We start from the raw sequence: 19,415 nt of genomic DNA, 5'->3' as shown, positions 1-19,415 counted from the left end.
CCAGAGTGACACTTCWGTTTGTTCAAGCAGTGCTGACCACTACCTGGAGTAGGTTGTCCTGGTAGGAGTTGGGTGTTGGTAGCAGAAAAGAGCCATATGAGAGCAGATATAGAGGAGGAGCTAGTATAAAAATCCCTAAAAAACCTGCTCAAAAGCTTTCTGAAGGATTCGTATCCATTTCTCAGTTTTCTGAGCTGCCATCACAGCTTTTCAGAGAAAGTTTGTTTTGAGTGTACATTTTCTCACCTTCCTAATGGAAATGCCTCTTCTTTTCCTTGGGGTCTCGAAATTTAATCTCAAGTGAAAAGTTGCAGCAAATACTGAAAACATGAGGAAAAGAGAGAGAGAAAAAAAAGCATATTCAAATAATTCCTCAACCTTTTCTAATTATTTTAGAGGGAATAACATTACTGTACCAAAAATCCCTCAGGTTTTAGTTTAAGTTTTACACTGCTTAGCACTAAGGAATTGTTGACCAAATTCATTGCTTCTGTAAAGTAATTAGTAAGATTCTTTGAGGTGTCTGTGGACAGAGCGAGTCCATGTGGATCCCAGGAGGTGGTGGAAAGAGGGAAGGTTGATGCTCGTGTTGGTGGAAAGAGGGAAGGTTGAAGGCTTGTGTTTAAGTAGCAGCCCACACGTTTGCTTCCTGAGCTTAAGGCCTGCGCTGAGGCTTAAGTGACTCTTAAAAGATGAGGAACTAAATGTGAGGCTTATTTACATATGCTGTTGCAGGATGGACAGGGTTTATGAATTTCTTCTGTGTTTCAATCAGCAGTCACAATTTTTGGCTGAATCTTGAATARCAATCTGAATGTGTTAGGCAGCGTGCCTGGGGGTAACTCGTTTGGTAGTGCTCTGTATGCGAATGCTGCTGTATGATAGAAATTTTACAATTACGCATATTTTGGAGAAAGATCAGCTTAATCTTAAGGCCCTGATGGCCTTGAAGCTCAGCCATGCAACACGTTGAGGTTGTAGCAGGTGCCACCTTAGCTTGAAGATTTCTGCTCATCTCCTGTGCCAATGAGGTCCCCATGTCCCTGCACTGGTGGGTGTCTCTCTCAGCCCAAGGGAGACATGGGCAGCAGGGGAGCACAAGTGTCCAGCCAGCAGCAGGAGCTGAGGCAGCAAACCCTGACAAATGAAAAGCAGTTGAGGAAGAAGAAGAAGAATATTTCTTGTGCAAAGCCTGTCTTTTGGTGAGCAGTTGAGATTTCTGTGCTTTATCCAGGAGATTTTAACAGAGCTCGTGTTATTGCGGTCTGCAAGTGCTTACCTGGGGGAGAAGGCTCTTTAATCTGCAGGACAAGGGTATAAAAAATCCTAATGACCGGAAACCTGAAGCTGCATTCTTGCATGCAGGAGAAAATTATACCTTAAACCCAGTAATAGCCATTGGAGCTGTTAATTTAAGGATGTGAGGGGGTTTCCATCAATTGCATTTAAAAGGGCATTGGATTTCTTGCTGGAAAATAAGCAGCGTGCTGTCCGCTCGCGTGACGCGCTTCCAGAGCTGGGCTTGATGGTGAAGCCTGGATCAGCGCCCGCCGTTGGTGCTCCAAAACTGGGGGTTTATCCTATCGGGAGAGCCCCCCTTGGCTGGTGAGGCTTCTGTCGACTGCCAAGGGATTTCTTGCCACCTAAAATGTTACCTTGCATGGTTCCGGTTGCCCTTTTTTGATAGGAATGTATGTTTTTTATGTTTATGGTGTTTTTTTATTGTTAGGATTGAGAATGGCTTGGGGGCAAACAATTTATTTGCTAAATATCATCTTCTAAGATGCCATCCATTAAAGTCGAATCTCAAAGCAGGAGGTGCAAGGTGTTTGCACAGATGCACAGACAAGGGCTGTCGTCTTCCCATGTGTATCCCAAATGGGAAATCCCTCCTTGCAAAACATTTATTTGATAAACTGCCCTGGGCGGTTCCAATATTCTGCTGCCCAAATTAATTGCATTTCTGAGTTCTTTTTATAAGCTACTTATATTCTAACCCTCAACCAAAATTGGTTGAGTTTCAAATGTTATTGACCATAGGGAGCAGTGACCCCAACCCAGATGAATCCGGTTAGTGCTCAATAAAGTGATCTGATTACAGAACAGGACAGCTTGGTGTTCTCAACAGGTTAAACCATTCACTTAAACATATATTTTATCATTRAAATATGCAAATCTTCTATAGTAACAGTATATATCTTATAAAAACATGCAAATACCACAGTTGGCCATGTATAGAGATGTAGGTAGGTGGAAGGAAAAACAAGCAGGGCTGTCGTGCTGGTGCTTGGTGTGCTCGTGTAGTGCGAGCTCTTCCCGAGATCACTGCAACCATATGCACAGTAACTAATATCTACAGAAACCCTGTTGTCTGCTTGATGGTCTTGGGCTAGTTGCCAAGTCCAGCTTTATTAATTCTGGACAGGTTTCAGYGAGCATTGAGGTGGAGCTGGTTTCAGTGCTTAGGATATTGAAAGCCRGGTTTAGGGCAGAGCAGGAGCCTTAGGAGTATGCTGTGTTTTCTCTCTGTAGGGTTTGAAGGCCTGCGTGGCTGGGTGCAGGTTCCCAATGTGTTACTGCCCTTGTGAAGCAGAGCTCCCTGAGGGTGCTGATGCCGTGAGCCGGGGCGCCGGAGGCTGCCTTGCTAATCCAGGCACGCGGGAGAAGAGCCGGTGCTCCTCTTCAGCTGGGATTTGTCACTGCATCCGCTCTCCACATGCAGTCCAAAAACTGCAAACAAAAACGAGAATTCTCTAGCCCTGGAAGAGCCTTGGGAGGTTGATGATGTGCTAGAGCGATCCCTTTATTTTCCAGGGGAGATGGATCTAAAAGCTGGATTAAGCTGCTTGACTGAAGAGCGAGCGCCAAGCGATGCATCCTCCCCTTTGTCCCAGGTTTTGGCTTGTTGRGGCAGAACAGAATGGGCCTCATCTCCTTCCGCCTCGATTTCTGGAGTGCGTGAATGCTGAGAATTTTGGATGCTCCTAAACCTCTTATAAATGATTCCATGTTACGAACTCGCAGTTTTTAAATGTGTTTCAGTACACAAAGCTYTGCTTTCCCTTGGCCATGGACCTGGTTTGCTAGCCAAGCGCATGGCGCTCTGATGTGCACAACCATTTGGAAGGTGCTCTCTTCAAAGCAGAGGAGAAGTGCCCCATGCAAGAGTCAGAAGAGCAGGCAGGGAGACTTAAAGTGAAATACTTTGAATGGATATTGTGGAAATGAAACGTATTTTATGTATGCCCCCAGTGCTGCTGTGACACAGAGAGAAGAGGCAACCTTGATGGAAACCCAAATCTTGGCCATCTTGGTGGAAACCCAAGTCCTGTCCCCAACAAAKGGGCTAGAAAGGAACAAAGGACAGCTCTGAACATTGGGACCAAGTCTGGCAGTAGTGATTGCAGATTAAAGTATGGGACTAGACTTTGGAGGCATTGAAGGAATTGTTGGAGGTGAGGGAATTAAAGACGTGGAAGATGCTGAGAATTAGAAAAGTGCAAGTCTGTTTTTTAAATATACCTGAAACCATTTTCTTGTGAGTTTATTCTAAAAGGATGAAAGTGCTAGAGCAGGTTTCAGTAATTACGGTTGCAGGGCAGAAATGTTCAATAAAAAAATCATAATTTTGGGGGGAAAAAGGTGCTTGTATTATGGCATTGGATATTTAATGATAATACCTGTTTTTTTCTTATTCCAGTGCTGTCTAGATAGTGACTTAAAAATCTTGTCCAAAATCARATGTTTTAAGTTCATCATATCCAGAGGGAAAAAACAGAGTTCTAAGGGATCCAAAATATTCTCGACACCATTAGTTGTTGACCACAAGTTTTGAAGACTGTTTCTTTTTTGTTTTTGGTAAGTTTGGAAGAAACATTTTGGGGCTACCGATACTAGAATCAAATCAACCTCCTTCCCTCATCATCCACCCCAAAATCCCCTTTGAGTAGTTACTGGTTTATCAGGCCAGCGTCTTGGAAGGTCACAGAAACAGAATCGTTGGAGCAGTTAAAATAAGCCAAAGTCCCTGTATGCAAACACCACAGGAGACCTCGGTAGGGATCTGGCTATACCTCTTAACTAAGAAATTAGAAAATCACGTTAAGTCTCCAACTACAAATGATCAGAGCAGGTGGATCTTTAGGGGAGTCGCACTAAGAGCCTGAGATGTAGACTTCATCCTGCATCATCTCACGTAGCCTGTAGCAGCTCTGTGCACGAATGGGAAGAAAACAAAGCTGCTGTTGAGAAGATTTGCAGGTACCACCACAAGTGGCTGCTGGGCGGCAGCTCCATCGCTCCCCAACTTGAGGGGCTTGTGTTGGACCTGCCGGAATATGGGTCTACCTGGGAGACCACTATCCAGCAGTGTTGTTGGGGGCTGGAGAAGGATTGGAGGATGGTTTAAAAGCTCMTCCCATTCACCAGTTAAAAGCTATGAATCAGCCCGGGGTTGCTACCATGCTTTTTAAGGGTTGATTTAAGCCTGTTCTTGAACTTTCCAACTCAAACAAGGACTTGGGAGTATGCAAAACTAATTTGAATTCTCTCATTTCTCTCTTGCTGAAGTTATATTCATGTGGCCACATCAGAAATCCCTCTCAGCCCCGCTGTCGCTGCGGGTCCTGGCTGGATGAAGGCCCCGCTCCCTTCCTCGCCTCCCTGCATCCAAGGGAGCCCCCCTCAGCTCCCATCCCCGGTTTAAGGATATAAGATAACGTGATTGTGCTGCAGCTCCTCAGTCTGTTGCGTTTTCGCCTCTTAAAACTTTAATGGTCACAGAAGAGACGACTTTGTCTTGTCTTGTAAAAAACAGGCAAAACAAAACACCAGGGTCCCTTCCCTACTTGTGCAGCTGCATCCGTAATAAATTTTGCATTATCCTTTTATCTAAGGACCCCAAAGAACAAGCTGAAAGGCCTGTAAATATTTTGTCCTCATTATGGCTCGGGAAGCGGCACAACAAGCCGTCGTTAACGCTGGGAAGAGGACCCCTGATGTATGGCAGTAATTTCCCGTAGTGCCTTGGCACCGCTTTCCTCCCACTTTAGCTAATGTGTTTGGAAGTGACTCCAGCAGGAAGAGCGCCCCATGTGCTCCTGGTTGTGTGCTCCGGGACGTGCCACATCCCATAGCCAGGAGGGCCTTTCCTGGGAAGGGACGGAGCAGGAGGCAGCCTGCAAGGGGGCTGCGGGGAGGGAAGCAAATCCCCTCGCAGTCGGGTTATACATTTTAATGCATTCTGTATATTGAGAGATCAGTATCGCTTTAATGGCAGATTTTTCTAACCCTGTTCACACATAACCCTTGCTTTCTCATTGGGATTAAGTGTTCAGCCTTCAGGCATGATGGGGAGATCAGGTCGGGGAGTTTTGCTGCCCTTTCTTCGCTGACAGCAGAGAGCAAAATTGGGTTTTAGTTGGTATAAATCCTTATCTCTTTTAATCAAATTTGGAAATGTGGCTATGAACACTTAAAGATATTCCATCACATCAGTGTCGTATTAACGGCAGCTCGGTTCTGTAATTTGCAATATAAAAACTGCTGCAATAAAAAATAAATTGTGCTGGCCGAGTACGGTATTATCGAGTGTGTTCAGAAAAATTTCATGGGCGTAATGTGGGAGCCTTTTGTCAAGTGAGCAACGTTTCCAAATGCCCAAAGTCGCGTGGTGCAGTGCAAAGCAATACTCCAGGACTCGGCTCATTTTTTATGTGAGCATTTTCTTCTTTTTTCCTAATGCACCGTATTGCTAAAATACTGCAGAAACATTTTTTCTTGTCCGTGCTCAAGTGCTGCATCTCCCGGGCTGAATCCGAGGCAACTTGCAATGGCATTTTCTTTTGGCAGAAAACACTTGCTCCTTCTTGACTTACACTTGTTTGAGACTGATTTAATAAGAGAGTAAATATGTTCTCAGCTTCTATCAGTGTATGCTCATGCAAAGCTGAGTGTCTGTCTGTCTTAGAGAACAATCATTAGAGAACTATCATTAACTAATTATGTCCATAAGGTGTAATAGAAGCTATGTCTTCCCCATAAAAATGGGCAGAAGCTAATTTCCATGCCTGGGCCTACATATACATGTATGTATATTTACCCATATATCTTAGCTGTGTCACAGAACATCTCAGCCCATTGCCATCTAGAAAAAGGAGACAATAATACGGCTTTATGAGAATAGGTATTTTTTATACAAATAGCACCATATTCACAGAACTCACTGTTAGTGGAGAGTATCAAAATCAAACACAAATCCTAGTTGTCGTTTTGAATTTTAACTGTATGTGAAATTTCTTCCCTCTGAGGGTGCCCAGCCCTGGCCCAGGCTGCCCAGGGAGGCTGCGGAGGCTCCTGCTCTGCAGATCTGCCAACCCGCCGGGATGTGACCGGGTGCCCCGAGCTCTGGGTGATCCCTAGGGATCCCTTCCAACCTCAGCCATCCTGTGTGCCATCAGTTTAGGGACTACGGCAGGTGGATGCATAGTGGTAAGAGCAGTACTGGCTGTTGTGTTTGGGAAGAATCCTAGCTAAGAAGTGAGAATTTCTGCTTTGTTCAGGAAATTAGTTCATTCGCTGCTTTGGTTGTAATTGGTTTTAGTCCGTACTTGTTCTTAAACATTAATTAAATTGCAGTTTTGTGGGGGGAGAGTGCGGCTCTGTATTTCACATGGCAAGGCTCACGCTGACGATGACTTCTGTGCTGCCTGGGACGCTCGGGAACAGAGGGTCCCGGGCCGCTTGCTCAGAGAGGCAGCTCGTCACGCATCGACTCACAGTTTGCTTCACGATGGACCAACACTGAAGTCCAGGGCCAAAAGATGCCCTGGACGTCGGGCACAACGTGTAAGAGAGGAGGTGGTGGCTCAACCGGATCGATGACTAGGATGGAAGCAGGATTTTGCTTAATACCTCTTGATTACTAAAGCTCATCCATTGCTGGGTGATTATGTGGCTTGATTATGGCTTACGAGAGCCTTTTCAGGGGGAACGTACTGAGCGGTCTTTAATCAAGTGGAGAAGGGCGTGAGGAGAAGGTCCATGTGCTGTCATCGGGACCGCGAGCCTTCCCCGGGGTGTCCTTCATTCAGACGCCTGTCACGGAGCTCGCCGTGCGTCCCCGTGCTTAAAATCTACTCATTCAATGTGAAAATGTCACACGTGGAAGGCTGGGTTTTTTTGAAGCTGAAAATTACTGGTTCAGTGGCACAAAGCATTGAAAAGTACAGCGACGTTCATGTGGCCACACAGAGGCTTCTCGGGCGTCGAGCTGAAAATGTAAATGGTTTAGCTCAAGAGGCGTCGTTAGTCTAGATGTAATCATCACAGAGAATAGAATAATAGCACAGGTACGCTTTAGTCCCCAGTACAACCAAACGAGCTCTGCTGCGTTGCACATGGGCTGCGGAACAGGGTTGTCCCCTTTTCTCCAGGCTTTGATGCTTCCTGCCTTTTCCCTCTAATGCAAAGGAGAATTTGGGCCATTCATCTCTCTCCTTGTTCCTTTTCAATTTAGATTTTTTGAGTTATTTCATTTTTCACATTTGTTTTCCTCGGCCTCACTTGGCACTTTCCTTTTCTCACCTTTCATATTTATGAACTTCCCTCTCCCTGCTCCAAAGCGGTGCCATTAACCCCGTCCCTGTCTCACCCTTACAAGTGCATCTGCCTTTGCCTTCTTCTGCTGGGACCGTGCCTTTTCCTGGGGCTTGCCGAGAGCTGGTTTTCCTCCTGGTGTTTAAACACTCCTTCCTCCCCTTGAAGAAAGCTGGTGCTGCTCTGCCTCCGAGTGCTCCCTTGGGTTTGATCCGTAAGCGGCTCTGTGAGATTGCCACTTGATGCGCGTTTTACATCCCTCTGCTATAAYTTCCTATTTTTCCCCCATCAGGAAGGATCTGTGAAAGCTGCAGCCTCCCGGGCCCGTTACCGATCCGCAGTTTTGTATTTCCCAGGGAATAAAAGYGCGTGGGGCTCGCTGTGCTGGTCCGTGTTGGCCGACCCTGTCCCTCTTGGCTCTTGCAGATCCGGGTTTGCAGCGGCAGCAGTTCTTCCTRCAGCGCCCGTCGAGCGTCGTGGCCGTGGCGGGCAGGGACGCCGTGCTGGAGTGCTGCGTCTCGGGCTCGCCCCATCCCACCTTCACGTGGCTGCGCGGGGACCAAGTGCTGCCCCTCAGGTACCCGCTGCCAGCAGGTTTGGGGCAGAAATAGCAGCTGCCAGGAGAGACCTTCGGGCTGGCCTTTAAAGTGGGAGGGTGAAGTTGTTAGCAGTAAAATCACAGCTGAGAACTGTTTGGGAGTAGTTTGTGGATAATGTATTGTGAGAACTATCTTCTGGGAAGAGAGATAAACCATCCTAACATGTTCTCTCTGTTTCAGGTCCAGAAAGTACTCGCTACTGGCTGGCAGTAACTTACTCATCTCTAACGTGACYGATGACGATTCTGGGACCTACACTTGCCTCGTCACCTACAAGAACGAGAACAGCAGTGGCTCTGCGGAGCTGTCGGTGATGGGTGAGTAGAGGTTTCCACGAGCTGCGTCCGCTTTGCTCTTCCAAGAATTCTTTTGATCGCTTTTTACAACAACTTTTATTTTCAGAGCTCAAATAATTGCAAATTGTGCAGTTCCCTTGCTGCTTTGATCTATTTTTTTTGCGCAAGTCCCTTAAATCTTTTAATACCTCCTACAGTGCCAGATAGTCTTGCTGCTGCCAAACAGCTTCGGGTATCAGWTGCTAATTGTTACTGCAGTCTGGAAATGGGCATGTCCTTCCCTTCTCCATCCTGCATTCCTGATTCTAACATTGAAACGAGTATCGCTTTTGTGCACAGTGAGTGGCTGCCGTGGGGTTCAGAGGTGGGGTTCGGACCRGCGGAACAGGGTTCCTTCTGAGGTTTGTTTTTTCTCAATGTCATCAATGGAAAAAGATCCCCAGAATAGTAAAAGTCAAAGTCAATTTGTGGAGATGCACGGTCAGCTGTGATGCTCCAAGGCTTTCCATTGCTCACATCCTCGTGGAAAAGAGCATGGTTGGCGGGAGGTGCTTTCTCAGGTACCATAAATTGCAAATTCCTTTCTTGTGTCAGATATTAATGGAATCAGAAATATGTGAAAATCTGAGAGCTGCTTTTCTCCCCCCTCTTTTCTTTAGCTAAGGGATTGAACAATAGCAAATTACATTAGTGGTATTCAGTAAGATCTAAAGAACTGCACAGTTAATACTTAGTCAAACAATAGCATATTTCAGTGCACTGTTCATTTTGCATTCTGGCTTTAAAGCTTATGCGTAAAAAATACTTTCATTAGTGAATAGAGCCTTAATTTGGATTATAGGATATTCGGTGCTTGTATAACAATATCCTTTTATGAAGCTATAACAAAATACAATAATTGCTCATGATGGTGGCTTCAGTTCTACTTCTTTAGGTACGTTGATGTAATGCATTGTTTTACTGGGTAAAAATAAAAATGTGGTTTTATAATTGCAGAAGTTCGCTTCATTTATCATGAAATTGTTTTCATTGTAATGAATGAAATATTGAAATAGAAGTTAACCTCTTGAGTAGTATGTTTTATACGCTTTGTTGAAAGATGTTTTCCAGTGTAGTCTGCTGTGGGTGACTAATTGTTGATTGAGAAGCAGGGACAAATCACATTAATATTCCTCCCCAAATGCCAGTCTCTTGGTATGAGCAATGCTGGCTGGAGGATCATTGCAGAAGCTGCCACACAGGTTGTCTCTGACCACACAGTTCCTTGAAAATTAATGGGAATTCTGCAGCCAAGCCCTTTGCCAGCCTTTTGGAAGAGTAATGCGTAGTTTCAGGAGGAGATTGCTTGTTGGCAGCGCTTCCCTCAACATGTTTTGTTGTTCTTCAGTTATGTTTGTGTTAGGTACGGAACTGGTGCGGAGCTTTCAGAAGGAATTGCATGAGTAAAGCTCCAGAGATGGTGGCAGAAATGGGCTGGTACCTCTTGCCTCAGTAGTGCTGCAAGGTGTTCCGCTTTCTCTAACTATTCTTATTTGCTGACTCCATCCTTACCAGGAGAAAACTCAAATGTGCTGAAATCCCACGTTTAATCAATCTGTCCTATAAACACAACAATTAACTGTTTAATTTATTTCCTTTTTATGCAATACAAATTAATATATGTAAATGTGTGTGTGTGTTTCCTTGGAGTTAATCTGGCTAATAGAGTAAATTGCTGATCAGTGTTTTGTTGCAGGGCTTGCGTTGTTTCACATAATTGTTTGACTGCCAGTGGGCTGGAGTGCAGTGGGAGCAGAAAAACCCCACGCAGGTCCGTGAGGTCCGTGATGCTCTCCCGAAACCTGTACGGGTGGACAAGGTTGGGTCAGAGGCAGTCACATCACGTGGTGGCAGGACACGTTTGATCTTGGAAGTGATGAAGCTGTTGGCAAGAAATTCCGTGTTTTGTTATGGAGTTGCTGTTAGTGCATTGAAAGAGCTGAAAATAAAGACTACTGTGGTGGATATAGGTCTAAAATTGCGAGAGGTTAATCAGTTTGCAAGAAGAAATAATCAATTTTTTTTTTTCCAATTTCACACATACAGACTCTTGGCAATGTTTTAGCAACTCCTCCTTGTGTAATGAAAATTAAAAGATCCAACAGAGATTAGTTAGTATTAAAGGGCTTTATCTTGAAGAGACATTGGAGAGTTATTAGATATGTTAACCAGTGTCATTTACAATTTCTTTCTATGTATTTCCTAGTTTTCAGAAGCATATTTGGGCCTGTTGGATGGGGGGGAGTGCTSATATAGGTTTTGCTTGGTTTATGTTTTAAGTGAGATTTTAGGAAAGGAGACCCACCCCCCGGCCCAACTCCTGAAATGGCCCATAAATGAGGTAAAACCATGTGGAAGTTTTCCAAGCCTTAGACCTATGGATGGGATCTCGCTGAGCAGGAGCAAAAGCAAAAAGGAAAAAGCGGATCTAAAAGGCAGTGTTTGCACTGGTGTTCCTGACTTTTACGGAGCACTCACATATGCACTTCCATATAGTTTCCAATTGCAGCCGTATCGTTCAACGTAAATGAAAATCTGGGTGTCATTCATTTTACTTCTTCCAGGGATGACTTTGAATGTTGAACCTGTTTCCATCCCTGCGCCTCCTCCAGGCTTTTTCCCTGGGATCTGGGATGGACGCCCGGCGTGGAGCGGAACAGGGGAAGCGCCAAGGCTGGGGCTGCCGGCGAGACYGGGCCGGCCCGCCCGCGATCCAGGCCTTCAGACGGAGGAGCTGGAGGGATCAATAGCTCCTTCCATGTTCACTCCCTCTTATTTAGAGAATTTAAAAAAGGTATTACATAATCAATAGGGCTTAATGGCTTCACGGGAGCAGTTATTCTCTATCTAGGAAAAATACTTTATTCTTTCAGATGACGTTTGAAATGAATGCTCCGTGATTGAAGCTGAAATGGGGCCTTTGGAAATCATTTACCTACTGTTGCGTGGTGCCGGGCGGGGGGCATGCTGTGTTCACGCAGGGTTAATGGGGATGCCGCTGTGAAACCTGCAGCTGGGAAAATAACGTTACTGAGGGTACCCTTTAGTTCATCCCAGAGTGTTAATTTTTCCAGCCAGGGGCTTTGTTTGATCTGGAAGCTGAAAATGGGGCCTGGCTGGTGAGCAGAGAGCCTGGACTGAAGGGGGCCCCGGGCCTTGGCGCTGCGGCTCCGACGTGCGAACGCGCCGGGCGCCCTCGTGGGTTCCCTGTCCCGCCGGGAGCTGTGGGAAAGAGCCCAGCCGAGCACGAGGAGCCCTGCATGCGTCACCTTCGCTGGGTCGAGACTCTCAGGTCAGAGCTGAGGACCTTTGAGACGGGCGGAACGCGTGAGCGGGCGGCCGTGCTGCCGCCCCAGCCCCGGGGAGCTGCCCAAGCTGTTCGGGGGGTTTGTCTGTCTTCTTTAGCAGTGTTTTATTGACCTGTGGTATTAGCTACCCACGTGCGACACTGAGATCAGCAGTGCTGTGTTATACTGCAGAGTTTGGCATATTTCTGGGGTAATGAGAACATTTGGCAGCCTGGGAAGTAGAAGACAGGGCCACGCCTGCCGAGCAGGCTGCTAATTCGTGGTGCCCTGGGACGGGAGCCGAGCGCAGCGCTTGTCACAGCATCCCTGGCATCAGCTACGTGCTGGCGAGCAGCACGCGAGAGAGCCTCACATGCTGCCAGCTTCTGCTAATATTGCTATTGATAGCAGCCTTATTAAAAATAAACACACCTAAGAGGCCCAGCGATACCAGTGCCGGGGGAAGGCCCCAGCTCTTGTTCGGAGGCACCCAAAACGCATCGTTCTCTCCCTTCCCGCTGTGTTGCCTCTTTCGTTCCATTTCCCCCTCTCACGGCATCCTCGTTGCATTCGCCTTCGGCCCCGGGTGCCKTTTTAAGAGCCGGTGTGATATTTATCCAGCGTTTGTAGCTGAGTCTGCTCTGCATCGGGTTGTGCCACGTTATCCTCAAATGCATCATTGAGGGCAGYGTGGAGGGTCTCTTTGGCTGTCCAGCAGACTGGTAACTTTGCTCGTCTGCATTGAGAGCCAAAGGAAAGGGAGGAGGAGGAGGAGGGATGGTGCAGACAGGTTAGTGAGTGGCGCGGTGCTCAACGCTCGGCACTTCTCCTGCGTTTGTGGTGTCACTCCATGAGAAAACGGGGAAGAACAGGAGCTAAATATCCCAGGTAGCAGGAGGAGAAGAGCTGAGCACCTTGGATGTGTTTCCCTTGTCTGCGGTGTGCTGGTGGGGCAGAATTCCTTTTTGATTCTGGGGAGCAGCGAGGGGTGTCAGTCCCTTCATGTGGGCTCTGGCTCTGGCTTTGCTCCGAGGAGATGGCAGTGGTGGATCATGGCTGGAGGAACGAGAAGGGTGCTGTGTCAGCAAAGAGTATTTGGCCCAGCACGTTGTTCATCCCCCAGACAGCCACTGAGCATGGAGAAGTGCTGCCTGTGGAGCCGCACTGAAAATGGGCACAAGGACAACCTGCCATTGCAGGCCAGTGAGGCTTGGACCTTTTTCCTTTGTCCAGATCTTCAGTTTTTATATAAAATTACCTGTTCACTGGTGTGGCACCTGGATCTGCCATGCTGATGTCCCGACTAGCAGGCTGCAGCCTTTCTCCTCTGCAGCAGAGAATGGGGATGTGTTTCATGCAAAGCACCACGTTTTGGTGGTGGAGACRCTTCAGAGAAGGCACGGGCATGAGAGGAGAATTTTAGGCTCATACCCTGCTCCTAATGCAGGAAAGCTTTGGATGCCCTAACTTGTGCGGTGCCAGTGCTGCACATGGGAAGGGTTCCCAGCAGAGGGGAACAGAAACAATATTTTCTTGTTATTAATAGAAATAATTCGCCCCAAAAGGGAATGAGTTGGAGTCATCACTTCTTAGTTGTTAGAACAGCTGAGTACCTGAGCAGAGCTCACGCTCTGAGCTCCCGCCTGTGTCTGCATTAGGCTGGATATGGAAAATGGCTGGTGCATAAAGGCTTCAGTAGCATCAAAATACCCCCTCCTTCTCCAGCAAAAGCAAATTCTTCAAAGCAAACTTTTTTTCCTTTTTTTTTTTTTAATTTTACATAACTAAGCACAGAAAAGTTGAGGATCGCCATAGTKTTTTTTAGCTCCATCAGTTGTAACACAGAGGCAGATTATTACCATGAAACTGGGACATACAAGGTAAAAAATGTTATAGTATCTGTATATGACAAACTGTGCTTGAAAAGTTCAAATGCCCTGTGTTTTTCTAATGCTCCATRTTTGGTTCAAGGACCTCAAGGTGCTATAAGAAAATTAAACCTAATTAGCAAGTCCTTAACCTTTAAAAAAAGATAATTACTTTTTTTCTAAAATCACACAAATAATTAATATGACATTATAACATCAGCATATTTACTAGACCTGAAAAAAAAACTTTTGCAATAACAAAGATAGAGGGAAATTATTTTCTTGAGAGTGTTTTCTCAACCCTCCCATTTTTTTCCCCTTTAGCCTAATAAATAAACGTGCTTGGAAGGTCTTGTCTTTTCCTCCAGTGGTTTTCCCGCCTTGGAAAGGGCCCTTATCTCTCCTTCCCGCGGCAGGAGCCGCGTTGCAGGCCGTGGGCTCCGGCCGCGCGGCCGCTCTGCACTCACCAGGACGTCCCTTCTGCCCAGGGCTGCCCGGGCGCACGATGGAGCGAGGAGCGAAACGCGCTCTGACCCCGCGTTTCTCCACGGGAAGAAAAAGGAAGTGTTAAATTTTTCATCCGCAGCGAGCCGCTGTGAAAATACCATTTCAATTAGGGAAGTTGACCAAAATAAATTTTGCAGGCACCGTGTTCCTCTTGCAGTGCTTGGAAGCGGCTTTCTGTATAAATCATGAGCAGCAAGTGCCCTTTTGCAGCAGCGGGCCAGCTCCCGCTGTAGAAATAGCGGCGCGCGGGCATCAATCCTCTCCTTAATCAACCCAAATAGCGCGAGCGGCTGCTGCAGTGGCCGTTGTGAGGCTGGCAAGGGGCGAGGGAGGGCACGTGGGGGCAGCGACGCGGGCAGGAGGGCAACTCGCTGTCTGAGCAGCGTGGAGGCGGCCCGGGGAAGCGTTGCCGTCCTGCCCACGCGCACCGGTTTGTTCTGCCCATCGAGGCACCGGGGCAGCAGTTACCTTGCCCTCATGGTATATGGGCTTCTCCCACCAGTATATGGGCTTCTCCCACGGGGGAACCAGGCGGAGGGTGTCTCTGCCCTTAGCTGCTGGCCTGGCAGAATCGGGGAGAGCTCCTTCAGGTTTGGGGTAGGTTTCCCTTTTCACCCCCCACTTCTTGATATTTGTCTGGAGAAAACCTGGTGAATAGTAGAAAAAGCTGCAGAAACAGAGTTGTGTTTTGCTGGTCTGTATATGTATTTCAGTACTTTGGTGCTTGTTTTGTAGGGTTTTGGCCAGGACATGCAAGCAGCCGTGTTCTCTTGCTAACCCCTGTGCTTGACATTGCTCCTAAGAAACCCTCTCCTCATCTGGTCCCTAGGACCCGTGGAGCTTCTTTTTCCCGTGTAACCAGTCCTGTAAATGTGACATCTTCTCCGTGTCCCCAAGCACAGGAGCACAGGGAGGAAGGCAGGAGTGTTCCCCAGCAGCGTGATGGATAGGGGTCTCTGCCAAGTCGGGACCGTCAGCTCTGTCATCGGAGGAGCAGATCTCGGGGAAGATGATGCTSTCAGAAATAAACCCTTGGAGAGTTCACCTCTCATTATTGGAAAAGCAAATGTGACTTTTCCCTTTCAGTCATTAACTCAGCAGGGTACATTTGAACTTTACGACACCACAGAACATACAGAAGAGGGAAGAAAGAGAATTAGTGACTATCCAGGGCATCTTYGTGTCAACGCAGGCTCCCAGGTTCCTTATTGAAAACTTCATTTCCTCCAGATTAGTTGCAGACATGGGCTGGTGAAAAGGTTTTGGGAGTCTCCGAAATGTCCAGCTCAAGCATCCAAGCCAGTTATTGTATTGCAGCTCCTGAGAGCAGAAAAAGAGGCAATTGGTATAAAAAAATCAGCAAGAAGGGAGGCCCATATGTGTGTTTTGGCACACAGGTCTGTGTTRGTGGCCAGGGGCTGCCCATTTTTTATCAGGCTCCATGTGGCTTTTCCATGGATTGCTTTTGTGCGAACATTCCCAGCAATGACATAACTGTAGTCCACGGAACACTATTAAAAATATAGATTTCAAACGGCCTGAAATGAATCTTATTGCAGCATCTGTAGTTGGTTTTATTAAAAGCAGTTTAAATTCCCCTGCCTGGAGCAGGGTGGAATTACAGAGATGGGCTGCAGAAATTTACATTTTAATTGAGGCGAAAGACAAAATAGAGCATGGCGCAGCATTCACATAGTGCGAGAAGGAATAAATAAGATACGTATCAGCTGGGGGAAAAGAAATGACTGGTCGTTTTTCACTGCCTCCTGTGCTGGATTTTCCACCGCTGCAATGAGTGGTCCCGGCCTGGTTTTGTTTGCTCCGTATCGAATTGCAGCACCTAAAGCTGCCCCTTTTGGACAAGTTGATTGTGTAAAACCCACTGCAAATATCCCATAGGAAGAACCATGGCAGGGTGAGAGGTGCGTGTGTGATGTGTCCATGGATCCCCTTGAAAAGCTGAGCTCAGGAGTGTCTGCTGCACCCTCCTGCACGCTCTGCACAGGTGGCTGTCAGTGTTGAGCTCTACCATCCCACACGTGGGGAACATCTCAAACATCCAAAAGCCCGTTAGCAACAGGGTGGCTTTTGGATGTTTAACGGGAGCTTTTGCCTGAGTAAGAACTGTTGGCTTTGTTCAATCTGCTTTGAATCCCCAGGGATGTTTTCCATAGTAGCTGGAGATCAAATCCATATTGCCTCTATTTTTTTTTTTTTAATTGTAGTACACTGAGGATTCATTGCATATAGTGTTACTTCTAGCATGATAGTCAGGTCAAAAATAGTACCTGAGCAATGGCCTGTTGCAGCCCGTACCTCTGTGCAGAACAACCGTGCACAGTGAGGTTTGCTCTCGTCTTGCACCGATAGTTTGCATCCATTGACTGAACTTTGGTGGGTTTTTTTGAATTTCTTTTAGAAAAAGTCTTTAAAGCTTTTCYTTTCATTGGTGTTGACTATCAGGATAGTAAAGTCACATCAGATTCTTGGATTTTAGGACCAGAACATAAGCTTAGATCTGCTGCGTGTCACTAAACCCATGCAGAGCATCCTCAGCTTGATGGAAGGGCTTGGGAAGGTGACGACTTTCCCGGCTTCCCCTCTCCGGTGTCGTGACCACCACTGTRGGGAGGAGAAATTTCTAGAGTGCAGGGTTGTGCAGAAGCCGGGGGCAGTCATGGACACAAGTGGTGGCAGCACCTGCGTTGACCTGGGCTCTCTGCTCCCGCAGAGGAGGGAATCACACTGTCACACAGTCCCAGGATGGTTCCGGTTGGAAGGGGCCGCTAGAGATCATCCAGTCCAATCCCCCTGCACACGCAGGGTCACCTAGAGCAGGTGACAGCACAGGGCTGCTTAATCGTCTGTGTGTTTTTTTTTAAGAAGGGAAAATTGGAGGGAAAAAACACRATTTTCCACATACTTGTCTTAAAAGGGTCTTTCTTGATGTGATTACAAAAACTAATAATTTTCCTACTTTTAATCTCCTGAGTTGCAACCTTTGTTGTCTTTGATCTACACGGCTCTTCCAATGGGAATTTAATTTTGATGTGGCTTCCGAGTCTGGATTCCCGCTGGTTCTGGAGTCGTCAGTGTGAAAGAAGCCCACGCTGCTCATTAGCACCATCAGGAGAAGCCCCAAAGGTGCAGCTGCCTGCAAGGCGCCTTCCACACCACCTACCAGGACCAGCGCTTGGGTGTATTCTTCATCTTTTTGGGCAACTCCAATGGAATTGCATCATTTTTCAGATGAAAAGGGGAGTTTTTACTTGCTTTGAATGCTGTGCATGAGGACRTCTCCGTTGCTCTCTTTCAACGTCCTGCCCTGTCCTACTGCTGCAGTGAAGATGCYGGGGCACTTGGTTCGTTCCGTTAATCCTTCTCTTCCCAACAGACTTTTTGGCCCATCCTTGGCTCCGGTTCCTCCTTGGAAATGCCTTTCCTGGGGGGAAGTGCAGTTTCCCTCCATGGGTTTGATCCCTTGAGCGACTTCTGTCTTCTACCGATACCTTTTTTCTTTTGCATTTTTGGCCAGCTTGAGCCAAAAACTCCTGGAAAACTTAAAGAAATGGCTCATAGTTGTGGTCTGTGTGCAGATCTGTTCTGAGTAATCCAGTGACCCCCCTCGGTCTGGGGTGGGGAAAAGCTCCCTTAAAGAATATTTGTCCTAAAGGGAATCCTAAAAGCTACCAGCTCTGATTTTTTTGTTTGATCTAAATGTTCAATACATCGGCTCTTTACCATAGGAGATTTGTCATCAGGTCACGGTATAACAGAAAGATTTGTTAATACGTTGAATTAAATTATTTTATGTCCCCAAGGACAGTTGTCTTTTCTCATTTGGTTTGATAAGGAATGATTTAAGAAGAGTCCCCAGAGCCAAAGGCAATTGTTTTGTGGTGTGTTCTGGGGAGCAGAGAGCAGCGTGACAGCGGAGGGCGCAGATAACCGTAAAAATACCATAGTCCAACTTTTCATCACTTAAGTGATGATCTTCCTTTGAGTCCTTGTGCGTTGGCTTTGCAGAATGGGGAATTCTTTGACCAGAGATGCTGGAGAAGTGGGAAATGGCTCCAGTCTCAGCATTGATGGGAGGAGAAGCCCGTGATGGTGCCGTTTGGTTGGTAGCCAACAATCCATGACCGATGGCCGGTTGTGTGGAGCAGGGGAGGACAGGGTTGGTGACCGGTTTGATGGTGTCTCCTTGCAGTTGGCCACTCCTAGTCCTTTGGGAGTAASGTGGTTCTCTGCTGAGCACAAACCCAACAAGTTCTGCGGATACTAGCAGGGCAAGGCAGTTCTGGGAACCGATTGCCTCGGATGAATTTTTTATTGGAAAAAAAATGCCCGACCTATTCATGGAATGGCAAATAACCTGCCGCTTTACAGCCTAGTTTGCAGAGCATCCCATGACAAATTATGATCCAGTCCATCGTCTTGTTCAATGATGGCGAAGAAATTACCAGCTAGGGCAATCAACGTATTGCTTATGTGCTACATGGATTCAGATTGAAATTCTGCCTCGGGTATGTTGTCAGGGCTTATCTAGATTTTAACATATGAGATGAAGAGCTATTGCTGCATCATTCTGCGAGTTCAGAGGAAAATCAATGGGAGTGCTTTTGATTTTAATAGAACAAGAGCTGGGCTCCCTGTTTGCTTTCTAAATACGCCCCTAGATCTTTGCAAACGGTGCCAGGCAGCCAAGTGTCACACAGGYGGGCGGTGGCAATAGATGAATTTCAGGTTCACCTAACAGCCATTTGGAAGGAGTAGATGTTCCGCTGTATGAATTTGTAAGCCACTCTTGACCTTCCAGCTGAGGGGATGTTACGTCCCTTCGTATGGGGACCTGGTGCTGAAAACAGCAGTCTTATATATTATGTTGCTGTGTTATGACAAAGATTGGTAACTTCCGAGAAGGTTATTTGCCTTTGCAAGCTTCTAGGTATTGAAAAATGAGGTTTGGGGTATGACTTGTGCAGGTGGGGCTGGAGACCGTGCCCGCCGCAGTGTTCAGGGCAGCGTGGTCCTCCAGTGTTTCCACTATTTTGTTTGCTTGATTTTCTGTGCTGCTAAGAAGACTAAAGCTCGCTGTTTAGAGAAAAAAAACTCCAAGTTTAGAGAAAAAAAACTCCAAGTTTAGAGAAAGCTTAAATCAAGGGCATGTGTGTTGTCCTAAAAGCTTATGCTTGATGCTGGATTTGAGCCTTTAGTGGTGTT

General features: G+C 46.8%; 1 protein-coding gene across 1 annotated transcript in view; it reads left to right on the top strand.

The window, feature by feature from the left end:
* DCC (DCC netrin 1 receptor) overlaps positions 1 to 19,415 on the top strand; it is a 349,458-nt gene that overhangs the window by 145,930 nt on the left and 184,113 nt on the right. The window contains exons 4-5 of the mRNA XM_026038936.1: positions 8,023 to 8,173; positions 8,376 to 8,512. Of these exons, the coding sequence (XP_025894721.1) occupies positions 8,023 to 8,173; positions 8,376 to 8,512 (288 nt within the window). The remainder of the gene's footprint in view (positions 1 to 8,022; positions 8,174 to 8,375; positions 8,513 to 19,415) is intronic.

This window comes from Nothoprocta perdicaria, unplaced genomic scaffold (assembly GCF_003342845.1).
Source record: "Nothoprocta perdicaria isolate Ctin4 unplaced genomic scaffold, notPer1 scaffold_10, whole genome shotgun sequence".
In the NCBI taxonomy this organism is placed as follows: domain Eukaryota; kingdom Metazoa; phylum Chordata; class Aves; order Tinamiformes; family Tinamidae; genus Nothoprocta; species Nothoprocta perdicaria.
Note: the sequence above shows the minus strand (reverse complement) of the source record. Positions and strands in the feature narration are given on the sequence as shown.